Source organism: Girardinichthys multiradiatus, chromosome 19 (assembly GCF_021462225.1).
Source record: "Girardinichthys multiradiatus isolate DD_20200921_A chromosome 19, DD_fGirMul_XY1, whole genome shotgun sequence".
NCBI classification, from domain to species: Eukaryota; Metazoa; Chordata; class Actinopteri; order Cyprinodontiformes; family Goodeidae; genus Girardinichthys; species Girardinichthys multiradiatus.
In genome coordinates, this window is record NC_061811.1 from 37,633,612 (window position 1) to 37,649,309 (window position 15,698).

Sequence of the window (15,698 nt, forward strand, 5' to 3'; positions counted from 1 at the left end):
TATTTACCACCTTTACAAATAAGAACTCTTACAGAATTACCATTTTCTTCAGCCACCTTTGTCAGTAAATTATTACAGGGTGCCCTGGGCCAGGCAGTGGAGGCTATACTGCCCCTTGCAGTGTCTTTAGAGAACTACATTGTATTTTTAGAGCTAGTCACTGAAAAAAGACCAAGACACCACAAGGTGTGTGAATTGTAATTTATCATATAGCCAGAGGTTGTGTGTACAGTTTTCTCTTCAGTGCATTAAATTTTATCTTTAGTAGACTACCATAATGATAACAATTTAGTCTTTGTTACAGATCCATTTATGTTTATGGTAATAAACAATCCCTATATTTGCTCTTGTTTTATAACTACCCCTAACTCTTTACTCTTTGTGTTCATAGAAACCCCCAACAGATACTTTGAAATCATCAGACATTTTAGTAGACTGAAGACATCATAATGAAGAGGATCAGAGAGCCCAAGCTCTCAACATTAAAAAGGCATAGGGTGAGTTGACTAACTTATGGATTGTTGAGATGATTTTTTTTTAGAATGCAAAACAATCTGTGATTTCCTTTTGTGTCGTGTTTTTTGTTTAGCTTTTAATTGCTCCATTTTGACTGATGTGGAGTACCCATACCTTAAACGAGTGCCTGCATGCCTGATGAGCGACAAGGAGACGGACACAGAAATCAGGGAAACATGGAAAGTTTATCCACCTAAATGGAGGGCAATTAAACTTTGACATTTTTAGAAAGGTGCTAACACAAACTTGTGGGGCTACAACAACTGCAGAATGGTTCAACGCAGAGTGCCCAGTGACAGATGCAGCAGGAGGCAGCCTCCAAGAGACATCAACATTTGAAATATCACAGATTATTTGTTTTTATGCTTGATATTTCATTCATATGTGCAGTTATGTAGATGCAAAACATCTGATGTACTATAAAAGTGTATAAAGTCTTCATTTCATAATACTGATATTTCCAAAATGTTAATAGAAATGGTAATTTTGGTAATGTGTTTATTAGTCCAGCTAGGGATTTGTTCTACATGATAATGGTACAGAAATCAACATTCAAGACTTTCATAATTCTGATAGTGATGTAGAAAGCTGACTGGATGATCTTCAAATGTCTAATGTAAGATCTTGGTTAATACTTTAAGATGAAGGCCTACCAGCCATATTTCACAATGCAGAGAACTGGTACATCAGGCATGGGTATCAAATTTGGTTTAATAAAAATAATTTAAGAAATTAATAAAGATCCATAAATATCTGGCAGGCATCAGTCACGTGAGGTGGTGAATCTGTGATCATGATACACCAAAGATGCAGAGATCTAAGGTAGGAACTGCTGGGGACTGAATGTTGATGCAGAATCCACAAAGAAGCTTCTAAGGAGGTCAACCCAGGGAACGCTTGGACCCACAAAGTAGTTTTGTGGGTCCATGAATGTCACGTGTCCATGATCAACTCAAAAACAGTAAACTTCTCATCTGTCCAAAACAGGAAAATATGAGGAACCATTGCAGTCGACTGAATCAACAAGGAGGAAAACTCATCTCCTTGGAAACAAACCTCTGTGGGTTTTCACCTGCGTCGGAGTCTCGGCGGGGTTTTTGATCGGTTATGAATCTTCTGACCTTGTTGTATCAGAGTGTAGAGGAAAAAAGTAACTCGTCTGCTAGTTTCTGTTTCTCCAGATTTCCTCCGTTGTGTCGTCCCGTGAGACATGCTGGAAATGGCAACAAAAGTTTGGTTTCCACGGGTTTTATAATCCCGGGTGACATCAGAGCTGCCATATCTGTTGAGCTGCGCATGTCGAACTGCACAGCCTAGTCGGTCTGTCAGACCCAAAATGAATGACCCCAACAAGACTAATGACAAAACGAACAACCCAGGAATAAACGTAATATGGCAAGATCTTGCTAACAATAACAAACAACACAGATGGATTATTATAGATATAAAATATGTAGGTTTAATAAGAAATAGCTAACCTTAGATCCTAAGTACAGGCACATTTCAAATAATTTTAATATCCTGAAAAAGTTAAATACTTTCTGTCTTTCATTTCAGAAAATGAAACTCATATATAAAATTACACACACAGTAAAACAGTTTAAGCCTTTATTTATTATAATTTTGATGATTATGGCTTACAAACAATAAAAATCCAATATTCAGTTTCACAGAAAATAGTTTCACTTTCTGAAAAGTTAGTTACAAAAAAAATTGAACTTCTCGATATTCCAATAATTTAAGATGCATTGAATTATGAAATCTTGACATACCAATTCATGTTGAATAAACATCTGGTGGCCCCTGTCAGAAAACTGAGAATGGATCCTCACTGGGTCTTTTAGCAGGATAATGATCCAAAAGCTAGGATCACTTAAACACAGAAATGGTTCAGCAGACGCTAAATCAACCTTATTTAATAGCCATGTTAGACCGCAGACCTAAATCCTGAAGAAAACCATGGGCCTGAGCTGAAGAGAAGAGGGTGTCAGAGAGGAGTTCAGACTCTAGAATGTCTAGAGCAGGGTTGTCAAACTCCGGTCCTCAAGGGCTGGAGTCCTGCAAATTTTAGATGTATTCCAGGCCCAGCAAACCAGAATCAATTGGCTGAATTTCCTCCTCAGCATATCATCAAGTTCAACAGTGTTCAACAGTGTTGACCTCTTTTTTATATTAAGGTGTATTGAAGCATAAACATCTAAATGTTCCAGGACTATCCAGCCTTCCAAGACTAGAATTGGATACCAGTGATGTGGACTGGTAAAGAGTAATGGTCAAAGATCTCTCACTTTGTGTGCTCCATGTTTCGATTACATGAGAACACAAAGTGCTGTCCACAATTGTATCCAAAAATATTTGCTCACTGAATAAATATACTCAATGTAAAGCTTGTCTTTTTTTTGCTACATCATTAAAATTGAAACATCTTTCTCTGGGGTTCAAATAAATATGGAGGGCACTGTACATCTCACATTAAACGGTCTGTGACACTCACGCAACATCACATAGTGCTGAAAGCTGCTGACCTAAATTGGCCATCCATACCCAGTACGCTGCCTCATGCCTGAAGGACCTCTCTGTATCATCATTTTTATCTACAAATTCATAAATTCACTGCTCACCCCCAGGTGTCTGAAAGTCAGCAAGAAACACGTTTGTAAAGCCAGGCAGCCAAGATCTGGTGACTCTGAAAGAATAATATCCAGCTCACCAGAAGAGCAGGGGAGAATCATGAATAAATGTCAATGTAATTTTCATAAACAGCAACAACAAAATTAATCCTTAAACCAATTTACTGGTTTAAGTTCCTGAGGCATAGAAAGCGCACCCCCCCCCCCCATCAACATAGAGGGAACACTCTAGGTGTCAGCGTGCCCACACAAAGCCAGTGTATTTCTCACATTAACACAGGAAATTATAGTTCCATGATGGTTACAGCCATGAAACAGAACGACCGGAATTCACTTTCTAAATATATAACTAATGCACAGATGTTGCATCCTAATCCCCTTCCCATGCTTCCTGCTCTCGTCAGCCGGGCTCTGTTGAAAACTCAGCTGAACAGACAGAAATTTGAAAAGCCCAGTTTTGTTTTAAAGTGCTTCAGTAGACATGTCAGCACAGTAAGCTAAATGAATGTATGTGAGACAGAATATTATATAATACACCTCCTCCCACTACAAACCGATCACATATAAGATTACAGATAATGATAGGGATGTGGCAGTGCACAGGAAAACTCAGTCCCCATGTTTACTGATGATACTGGATCAGTGTCAGCATGCAAGGAGGTTGGTGGGGTTGAGGGGGCATTGGCTCTTTTACCTCCTGAGTTCCAACCTTCTTCTGGGAGACTTAAAAAGTTTTCTAAAACCATTTTTCTCCTTTTTTATATTTAACGACAAAGTTTTGTTGTAATAAAGGGACCTGGCTGCAGCCTGCGATTTAATCTTACATGATGACCTTTCCCCAGAGGTCATCTGTGACGTACCCAGGCCTCCACGTCACATGAGCAGAGCTCATTGTGCTGCTGGCAGCTGGGAGGCTGCTGACAGATGGACACTCAGTGACAGCACCACAAGCATTTGTTTAACTTTAACTGTCAGTAAGTGGGGATTGCTGTGGTCTTATGTGTGTATTGTTTGCTATTTCCAACATTCAAGCAAAAATTTGGTTTTGGTATGAAATCTACACGGTAAACCCAAAAAACATGTCTATTTTCTTTGTTTAAGTTTTACTGACTTTTTTCTGTACATTTCAAAGCACATGAAAATAGAGCGAATTGCAGTAATGACATGAAAATGTAAAATACTGATGTTAACAAACAAGAAACCTTTATATGTTCATAAAGTGATGTTTTACATTTTTGAGGAATGTTTCTTTCCTTCACACAAAACCATTTTGAAAAACTTTCATTCCAATGACATTTACTGTATTTTGTGTGATTGTGTAATTTTCAAGCACATGTCTTCAAAATATATTTTTGAATGTATATTGCCACATAAAGCAGCCATCTCTTGCCTTACTCACATTAAAATAACAGATATATAGTTGGACATGCAGTGCTCAGGTAGGAATGCAGTAATGGTTTTCTGGCTTGTGGTGGTAAAATAATCTCCCGCTTGTTTTCTGACTGGTCCTGTTTCTGCAGCTGTGGTTCCAGCCTGCACTCAACAGTAGAAGCTGTTTCTGCCGAGGACAGGAAGTCTCAACTCTCAGCTTGCTGCCTGTACAGACAGTGAAGTGATGGTCACCATTCATCAATGACAATTAATACGATCAGAAATGCCTTTTTTATTCAATCTCACAAAATGTTAATAAAAGGCTGAGGCTACAACCACTTTACAAAGGGAAGTTAAAAGATGCGTACAGTACAGAACATTTCCATGTTTTGTCAACCACACAATGAAATATACAGTTAAGCCATGCCCTTAACATGGCTAATGGCTGCCGGACCTTTTATCACGATCTTTCAGTAATGGTTGGTTTCTTGTCACCCTTTCAACAAAGGTCAAATTTGTGAAGTGCACAACTAACAGTAGTCGTGTCAAAAAATTCTACTGCCTGAGTTTTGGCTCTCTGCAGCTCCTGCAGAGTTACTGTGTGTGGACCTCTTGGCTGCATCTCTGATTAATGCTCTCCTTGCCCAGTCAGTTTAAGTGGACGTCCATGTCCTGCTAGGTCTGCAGTTGATCCATAATCTCTCCATGTCCAGATGATGGATTGAAAAGAGCTCTGTGATATTGTTTTAGAACCTTTCCAACTTTCTTTTCCAACTTTTCCTTCATCATTTCAGTATCTGTGCTTCACCCATCTTTATTTAGTTCAATTAGAGTGAGGAACAAAAAAATGACACAGCAACAAAAGCCTTCAGTGTTGTAACAATTCCTGAGGGCCATTCTGCACCCCAAATTTAAACCAAGGAACAACTCGTTGTATCAATGAACTAAAATCAGTATGAAGAACTGCCACCAAAAATGTAGAATAGAAGAGAAATATCCTCAGGGACAACAAGTCCCTCAGTGGGGAAATTCAGGTGTACCAGCAGCAAAGTAAAAGGCTTGTCAAGGCAAGCAGATTCTCACAAAGGTACAAATATAAAAAGAAAAAATAAGAAGAACAGACTCTACAGTAAGGGCAAAATTACAACATAAGAAAATAATATTGTACAGTTAAAAATAGCATATTCAAAAATGTGCAACTGAATATGGTAATTTAAAAATGTACAAAATCTGCACTTATATTTGTGCATAAAACAGACTGTATACAACACTTATTGGGTTTGCTGGGAGCAGTAATGGTTATAGAGTCAAGCAGCTGCTGGGGGGAAGGATCTGTGATAACGCTCCTTTGTGCACCTAGGATGCAGCAGTCTGTCACTGAAGGAGATCTCCAGTTCTGCAGCTGCTTCATGCATTGAATGGGAGACATAGTCCAACAGTGATGTTATTTTAGTGGAACCCTACATTGTGACAAGCATTTTTTTTAAAGTACTAATCTCTTATTCTCTATCCAGATGTTCATAACGAATTCTGAGCTTAACACTGGTGCTTGACATTTTAATGCACAGTGCATATAAAATGCTGAGTGGATGTGCTTCATCTAAAGAATATCTTAAAAAGCACCACTGTCAGCATACTGTGCAGCTCCGGTTGGATTACTGAATGGTTTTATGTCTTTCATCAAGTAACAGATTTATCTTTAAAAGGTATCACAAGTTGAGGGGAAGGTTCTCAGGGAGCAGACTGGGATCATTCTGACAGTTCTTTCCCAAATAAAGTGTCAGAATATAAACTAGGACCAAACTCAGAAAATTGAGCTCTGTCTCCCCTCTTCTTTAGCAAAGAATCTTTTTATAAAACCTTTTCGACACAGAAAAGTTCACATGCTTTTTAATATACTCTCACTGGCCACTTTATTAAGAACACCTGTCTAGATGCTTGTTAACAAACAGTTGTCAGCCAATCACATGACAGCACGTCCATGCATTTAGGCATGGAGATGTGGTGCAAAAGCTTGCTGTTCAAACTGAGACTAAGAAAGAGGGTAGGTCATGCCTTGCTTAATGAATTTAGGCCTACTTCTGCCAACTTACTGATGCAAAGCTCTGTAATGTTTGCCAACAGTTAAATAAAACAAAGAAAATTCTTACCTTGACCTCAAAACAGACATATACGTCACTGACCCAACCACACATAAACTGCTTGACAAAAGCCATTCATTCCTAAGCACTCATAATTTGGACTACATCTAGTATATAACTTCATTGACTAAATTTGACATTTTCTTTGAAAGCTTTTCTATCTTCCTCTAATAACCGTTTTTAATATTTGCCTTCTCCAATATTCCTGCATATTTCACCATGGTACCGGTGTCACTGCATACACCCAATTCATACAGACTCACCTAAACTGGACAATAACAGATTGGAAAAACATTATCTAGTCCGATAAGACTTGATCTGGACTGCTACTTTCAAATGGTAGGGTCAAAACTTCTGTTTCTTAGAAAGTGGCTATATGTAATTATATGTAATGTGTAATTCTATTATTAGATATAAATACCTTTCATTTATGATGAAGGATAAGAAAAGGAAATGAGGAGCTGCGAAACTCTAGCTAAAAACAAACAAAAAGCTCAAATTTCTATATTACAACCTTCAGTTATTATTTTAATCTACATCATTTATATTTTTTATTCATGTTCTTCTTTTTCTAGCACTGATTACACATTACAGTGTTTTTACCACTTGTTCTAACAGTTATTTTCTGTTCAGTACACCACAGATATTTTAATAAGTCAAGGAAACAATCATTTTACAACATGGGATAAATATGCATTGTTGTGATGACTATGACATCTATGACAAATCCAATAAGGAAATCAGGTATCAAGTATGTCTTGAAGAAATAAACTTGTTCAGACAAGACAGAGGTTGTCATCAGAGCCAGGGACTTAAAAAAGCTCAATAAGCTGATAAAGAAGGCTGGCTCTGTTCTGGGGACTCCTCTGGAACCTCTGGAGATCATTGTGGAAAGAAGGATTCTTCATAAAATGAAGAACATTATGGAGAACCCTGAGCATCCTCTTCATCACACTGTCCTACAACAACAGAGTGTCTTCAGTCAGAGGCTTCTTCAGATCTGCTGTAAGACGGAGCGCTACAGTCATCAGCATCTACAACGGCTCTTTGAAGAAACCTACATAATATGAGCTATAACAACATTTAATTTCCCTTTGGGATTAATAAAGTATTTTTGAATTGAATTGAATTGAATCTTTGGACCAGATCATCTTAGGAACACATTGTCCAGCTAAAATCACAACAGCCTGTCCCAATGAGATGAAGAAAAATTCCTCCATGCATTTTTATACAGTACTGTTTTTGTTCTTTATTATCAGGAAATCCAAACAAAACTTAAAAATGTTTGTGACTGATTAAAAATGTTGCTGCAAGAGTTCTAATGAGAGTTTAAAAAGATATTGATCCAATTGTAGCTTTATTTCAGAGGCGCACTTATTTAAACTGAACAATATTAATTGTTCTTCCACCAAATAAAGCTCCTCTGAAACCAGCCCCCTGGCTTTGCCTGTAATGCAGTCACCCTGTCTGGTGGAGGCAGATGGACGCCCATCCATAACCTTCTTTCTCTCCACTGTCGCCCACTGCCCTATGAAGGCTCAGGATGAGGTCAGCATCAAAGTAAAGATTTGATGCTCACCTCCTGAGGAAGACAGTTTAAGTTATAATTTAGGGATTTGATTGTATTGTACTGTGTTGTGTTATAATGAATGTTAACCATTTAGATGTATTTAATAATGAAATGAATTCAATTTTAGAGTAAGACCTGGACTGGGATGGAGTATGTATAACTGGAGATGAACTGAGCCTTGTCCTGTATTGCTATAAACTGGCCTAAGACAACTTTAGTTGTGAGTTGGTTTTATGAATCATCATCACCAACAGACTGCATGGTTCTCACTGTAACACTCTCCACTCATCACCTTTACTGACATACTATGGGGCAGGCCAACAACTCAGCTGGTTTAAATATTTTATACTGGCTTTATTCTTAGCTCAGCACCCATACAGCATTCTAATTCAACTGTTGGTTTGAGTTAAATGGGGTCATTTTGTATCAGGGTCATTTAAAGTGATTGAAGAAGTCAGTCAGTCAGTCATTTTCTACCGCTTCTTCCATAAAGGGTTGGGAGGGGGGCTGGTGCCTATCTCCAGCAGTCTATGAGCGGGAGGCAGGGTACACCCTGGACAGGTCACCAGTCCATCGCAGAGCAAGTGATTGAAGAAGTAAAAAAGTCATTTTGCATCTCTGATCATTTCAATATAAATTCAGATGTCATGTAAACTTTTTCTGTTTGTATTATGGTCACACTTTTAATGTCTCAGATAATTCAAGAAATTTAAATATTAGAAAAAAATAACATGGAAATACAAAAAGCTACTTTTTCAAATGATAATTTCATGTTTTGTGTGGGAAAAAAAAAACTTTCCACAACAACCTGGTCATAGCCTGGAAAGCGTTACAAAGCCATTTCTGAGGCTTTGGGACTAAAGACTGTGAGAACCAGTATCCAAAAACTGGAGAAAGTATGGAAAAGAGGAGAACATGGTTGACTTGCTGGAATTGATGGAACCATGAAAACCACAAGAAAACTCTGAAGGAGAAGTTCAAGCTCACCTGGGTCTGCAGCAGAACAATGATACAAAGCAATTCAGCGAGTGCATCTCTAAATGACTTGAAAGAAACTAAATAAAGATTCTGAAGTGGTCTAGTCAATGTGTAGACCTAAATCTGATTGAGATGCTGTGGAATGACCTTAAGCAAGCTTCAATGTGTCTGAATTATAAGAATTCTGCAAAGCAGAGTGGATCAAAATTCCTGTTGATGAAAAAAACTCATTAGCAGTTATCACAAACACTGAAAGCTGTTGCTGCCAAGGCTGGAACAACCAGTTAAAAGGGTATTTACTTTCTCACATAGGGCCACATTGCTGTGGATAGATTTTTCTGCCTTTAATAAAAAAAACTACAGCATATTTTGAAAACTGCTTATTATTTTTACTCAGTTCATCTTTGTCTGACATGAACAATTATCTGATAGATAGATAGATAGATAGATAGATAGATAGATAGATAGATAGATAGATAGATAGATAGATAGATAGATAGATAGATAGATAGATAGATAGATAGATAGATAGATAGATAGATAGATATGTGAATCCTTACACATGCGCACACACTCATTTAGTATAAACCGCAAATCCCTTACAAGGTCATGCTGGTGTTGGTGGTATTTTAAGGGAAGCGTTGGTGTTGTGCTGCAGTCAGTGAGACTGTGAGGTGTTTGCCGTGCAGATAAATAGGACTAATATTAATGTTAATGACGTCCTTACCGTACACGCCCTGGCTGTGCACGCCCTGTAGGAAGCTGGTAAACAGCCACAGAAGTCCAAAAAGTAAACCCATCTTCTCATCCTCTTCAGTCCCCATTCCACCACCCCCCCCCACCCCCAGGTTGCCGGTTCGGTTCCCCCACGCCGCAGCTGCCTCTGCTTCCTCCTTCCCTAGCCGGGTCTTTCCGCGCGGAATCCGGTCCAGTGACCGGTTCTCATCCACAAATCCTAAATGTTTCCTCAGCAGTAATTCCCACCTGTCCAACTCCCACTCCCCAGCCCTCGGATGCCGATGTCGTTCAGGTGGAATTGAAAGGTCCGGTTCTGCTCATCCTGGAATGAATGTTGGCTGAAAGCGTCAGAAACTGATGACGAGGATGACGTCCAGCAAAGATCTGAAGGAAGAGCCGGTCCCTCAACTGTGTCTCCTTGGTCGTGACATTGTAACAGAATAATAAATTATAAGAGAAAAACAGCGATATTTAAATACTGGTGCACCGGGATGCTCCGAAATTCCCATTTGCGCTTCGCCGGGTCAGCTAGTCTTTTCCATCCATAACCCGATACGTGAAGATGGAAAACCGGCTCCGCGATGAGATCCGGCAGCCCGCGGCTGGTCACGGCCCTTCAGGCCGAGGGAGGTGACTCCTGCCCCGGGAGACCACGATGCGACCGCGACTTTCAGCGAGGATGGCTGAGGCAGGAAGTCATACCGGGGGACTCATCGCTGGATAGCTGCCAGTCACACGAAGACGTCACTGGGCGAACCGAGGGTTTTAAATCAGCACAGCAGGGAGCAAACGTGGCTTCCGGAGCATCATTTCAAAATAAACTGAGACGCCAATTTAAAACAACTACACAACTATAGCGTTACAGTGAATAAAACGATTGCTTAGAAATAAGCAAACGGTCACATTTTTAATACAATGTTAGGACCAATGGAAAAAGTTGAATTCTTTGTAGTTGTTTGTGTATTGATTGATTTAATTGGCTGGTTGCTTGTTTCCACCCACTGCCTTCCAGATTAAAACACCTAAACTTCATGTGTGAACAGGGCGGGCCTGATAAGCAAACTTTACAGATGCTTAAGGGTCCATGCTGGCATCAGAACCCTGACAGAACTTGGATTATGACACAACAGGCTGAGAAACACATCTAAAAAAATGACTGATATTTCAAGTGGTAATTTTGATTATTATGGCTTACAGCTAATTAAAAAACTAAATTCAAATTTTAAGGAATGAAAAGGACCAACCTGTCTGAACATTTTCACCAGGTGTTATCTTCTGAGCTCAAGAGAATGTGAGAAAGTGTCAGCGGCAAACTAATTATTGACTAAACAGAAATAAAAATGTTTGAAATCAGCACTTTATCACAGCTGCTACTAGATAGATATAGAGAGAGAGAGAGAGAGAGAGAGAGAGAGAGAGAGAGAGAGATAGATAGATAGATAGATAGATAGATAGATAGATAGATAGATAGATAGATAGATAGATAGATAGATAGATAGATAGATAGATAGATAGATAGATAGATAGATAGATAGATAGATAGATAGATAGATAGATAGATAGATAGATAGATAGATAGATAGATAGATAGATAGATAGATAGATAGATAGATAGATAGATAGATAGATAGATAGATAGATAGATAGATAGATAGATAGATAGATAGATAGATAGATAGATAGATAGATAGATAGGTAGATAGATAAGGAATCTGGGGTGTTTGTGGTTGGAGGGTGCAGATGACCTACTCTGCTGCTGGGTGGATGTAAGCTGCTGTGCCTCTGAACACCAGTTTCCTATCTTCATCAGGTGGTGTATGAGAGAAGCTGGCTACCAGTCCTTTATTGCTTGAATGTTAACCTACGTGGTAATAAGTCACCTGTGCTCCAGTGAAAACTCTCTGTGTCGTTCCAGAAGATTAAGCTTCTTTGTTCTCTACCTTATTCAAGGTGACCACCAGGTCTGAGATCAAACTCTTTCTTCGAGTGTGCTCCTAGATCTCAGCCTTCTAACAATTCTTGCAGTAAAGACTACAATCTCTGGCTTTTGTTCCATGGCTGGCAGCCTGAGGCTCCTGTTTAACCAGACTCAACAACAACAAATATTCCCTCGTTCACTACTGCTTCTCTCCTCCTAGTGGCTCTGCTGACCAGTTTTGCTATTTTTATTCCTTTATTCAGTAGTTTAGTGAGTGTCTCTAGTTTTAGGTGGATAATTTAATTAGCTGACATATTTCAGAATCACAATCAGCTTCATTGCCAAGTTCGTACATACAAACAAGGAATTTGACTCCGGTACACTTTGCTCTTTGGTTTTGTTTTTGCATTACAGAATGTACATATTTACAATGTACAATATGCACATATATAATAAAAGGTGCATTTGCAACATCTGTATGCTGTTGTTCTGTACTCTATTAAATGTTCAACAGAGAAACAGCCTGGGGGAAAAAACTGTCTCTGTGGCGGCTGGTTTTAGTGAACAGTGCTCTGTAGCGGCGGCCTGAAGGTAAAACTCTAAAGAGTTTATGTGCAGGGTGTGTGGGGTCTGTAGAGATTTTGCAGCTCTTTTCTTGACCCTAGACCTGTATAAGTTCTGGATGGAGGGAAGGTCAGCCCTGATTATTCTCTCTGCATTCCTGATTACTCGTTGCAGTCTGGACCTGTCCTGTTTTGTGGATGAGCCAAACCACATTGAGATGGATGAAGACAGGATATATTGAATGATGGCAGTGTAGAAGATCACCAGCAGCTCCTCTGGAAGGTTGAACTTCTTGAGTTGCCTCAGGAAGTACAGTCTCTGCTGGGCTGTAACTTGACTGTAAGGTTGAAATGGTTTAGTTAATAAATTCACACATATATATAAATTAGTGTTTTGTGCTTATTTTTGTGTAAAAGTGTTTTGCTGTCTGAAGGCCCATGCTCATATCATAACGTTTTGGTTAAATATTTGATAATACAGTTACATTTGGGGATTTGCTTTATAGTTATTAATTTATAATTATAATTATTAATTATAATAAGTTTTAGTAGGCCAGCATTCAGAATTTCATAGTATATTTTGATTAAACATTGTAGATGATTTTGGTTAGAAAATGTAAATGATTAATTATGATTTTTAATAAAAATTCATAATCAAATAATAATTGCATAACACTCCTGAGGTTTGGGATTCTGGCCTTGGATTCTTTTCAACCAACAGAGGTTTCAAAGACTGTGGTCCCGCATTGATGTGATACCTTTAAGTCCTTTTAGCCATTTTAAATGGGATTAAATGTCATGGTGTCCAAATTAATTTGTCACCAGAAATAGCTTGTTTTTATTACATTTTATAAGGTTAGTCAGTCAGTCATTTTCTACCGCTTTTTTCATAGTGGGTCGCGGGGAAACCGGTGCCTATCTCCAGTAGTCTATGGGCATGATGCGGGGTACATCCTGGACAGGTCACCAGTCCATCACAGGGCCATTTTAGAAGGTCAGTCAGTTTCTACCGCTTATTCCATAGTGGGTCACGGGGGAGCTGGTGCCTATCTCCAGCAGTCTATGGGTGAGAGGCAGAGTACACCCTGGATAGGTCACCAGTCCATCGCAGGGCAACACACAAACAACCATACACACAATCATTCATACACCTAAGGGCAATTTAGAGTTACCAATTAACCTAACAGGCATGCTTTTGGACTGTTGGAGGAAGCCGGAGTACCCGGTGAGAACCCATGCATGCACGGGGAGAACATGCAAACTCCATGCAGAAAGACCCCAGGCCAGGAATTGAACCCAGGACCTTCTTGCTGCAAGGCAACAGGGCTACCAACTGTGCCACCGTGCAGCCCCATTTTAGAAGGTATTTTCTCAATATTTATTGTTTATCTATATATTTTGTTATTTCTCAGAATTGTTCAAATTGGGTTTAAATGTCCATGTTTAAATTTGCTTTAGAAAAACATAGAGGCTGTCGCAAGTTATTTTCATTTTTAGCATGACCAATGTGACATTTTCATATTGACAATTTAATGTATTGTTTGCTCTGCAGTTAGCTGTGAAACAGATGGTGTTAAATGCAGAGTGCAAAAATTATCCAGCATGGAGAATACAAAGGGAGGTCAGCCGTGTTGAAGGGTTCTGGCTGAACTAAAGGTGAACGCCTAAAAGGGCCTCATACAATGTTGGTTCATGGGACGGTATATTCCACATCTAAGAAACATGTTAAATTTGTTTTTTTTCTATTAACAAAAGCATAAGTCTATCAAATCCAAATGGTACTGAAAACTAAAATAAAATTTCTCTCAAATTTTTTCCAGCAGAAAATCAAAAGCAATTCATTTCAGCAGCCCTTTTGATTTACATTTAGATCATTTCCTGCATGGACTCCAGAAACTCCTGTTCCAGCCAAGTCATGCATTCTTCTAGTTCAGAAATAGCTTTTTGTCAGCAGTGACAAGGATAGAAATTCTTTTAACTCTTGATGTTCAAAGCTGGTAGAGACATAGCCCAAAAGAATTGCAGCTAGAACTGCAGTGAACGGTGGTTCTGCACAGTGTTGACTCAGGGGGCTGAATACAAAGCTTTAGTTTTCTTTTTCAGCGCATTTGATTGACAGCGATGAGATTTGCAACAAAATGAGGAAAAACAACGGACAACGGGGGTGGGGCTGTTTATATTTTCTGCTTATTTTATTATAATACAGAATATGAGAAAAGGCTGCCAGTCAGGGTTGCACTTACATGTCGATATACTAAACTACTCAAAAAATTAAAGGAACACTTTGAAAACATATCAGATCTCAACTGGACAAAAAAATCAAGCTGGATATCCATTTTGATATGGAATGAATAATGTGTTAGAAATAAAAGGATGCCACATCATCTGATGAAAAGGAAAATTATCAACCCACACACGACTTAATCTGAAGTCACAGAGAAACTGAAACGGAAAAACTGATGTGGCAGGGATGTTTATGCGTCGCTGCAAATTTGAGCAGTGACACCAAAACAAAGAATGGTATGAGAACTCCTACTGTAGCTATCACTAAAGACTACCATTTGTGAACATTTCATATTTCATATTTTGGGAAGGACTCTAGCAAAAATAAAATCACTGTTGGTCTCCCATCTCATGCATGAAGCTGCTGCAGAACTGGATATCTCTTCAGTGACAGACTGCCGCATCCTAGGTGCACAAAGCAATGTTGTCACAGATCCTTCCTCTCAGCAGCTGTTAGACTTTATAATCATCACTGCTCCAAACAAACCCAAGAAGAGTTTACATCCCTGCAGTTATTTGTATAGTTTTTTCACTTCTTTGTAAATAGTCTGTTGTTGTTTTTGTGCACAAACACACATGGATGTTTTGTACATTTTTAAGTCACCCTACTCAATTGCAAATTTCTTTCTATCTTTAATAACTGTATAGTATTTTTTTCTTATGATGCAAATCTGTTATTTTTTGTTTTATACTGTATTTTTTACCTTTGTGTGTGTCAGCATGCTTTTATTTGTCTTTCACTTTGCTGCTGGTAGACGTGAATTTCCCCACTGTGAACAATAAACAATATTCTATTATATGACACTGGAGACAAATCAGCTAATATCCAAACCCAGCTGCCTGTAGCATTCAGTCAGTCCCAAACACCATGGTAGTGCTTATAGTAGCAGACATGTGACCTCAAAGTGGTACTATGTCTAAAGGAGTCCTTGCATTGGGAGCTGTTACCCCACCAGCTATACTTCTATGGAGCATTCAAGTACAACTCGT

General features: G+C 38.9%; 1 protein-coding gene across 1 annotated transcript in view; it reads right to left on the bottom strand.

Annotated features, from left to right (window-relative positions):
• LOC124855122 (MAM domain-containing glycosylphosphatidylinositol anchor protein 2-like) overlaps nt 1-10,022 on the bottom strand; it is an 85,115-nt gene extending 75,093 nt beyond the window's left edge. Inside the window, exon 1 of the mRNA XM_047344687.1 lies at nt 9,934-10,022. Within this exon, the coding sequence (XP_047200643.1) occupies nt 9,934-10,006 (73 nt within the window). The 5' untranslated portion in view covers nt 10,007-10,022. The remainder of the gene's footprint in view (nt 1-9,933) is intronic.
• Between the last annotated feature and the right edge of the window lie 5,676 nt (nt 10,023-15,698).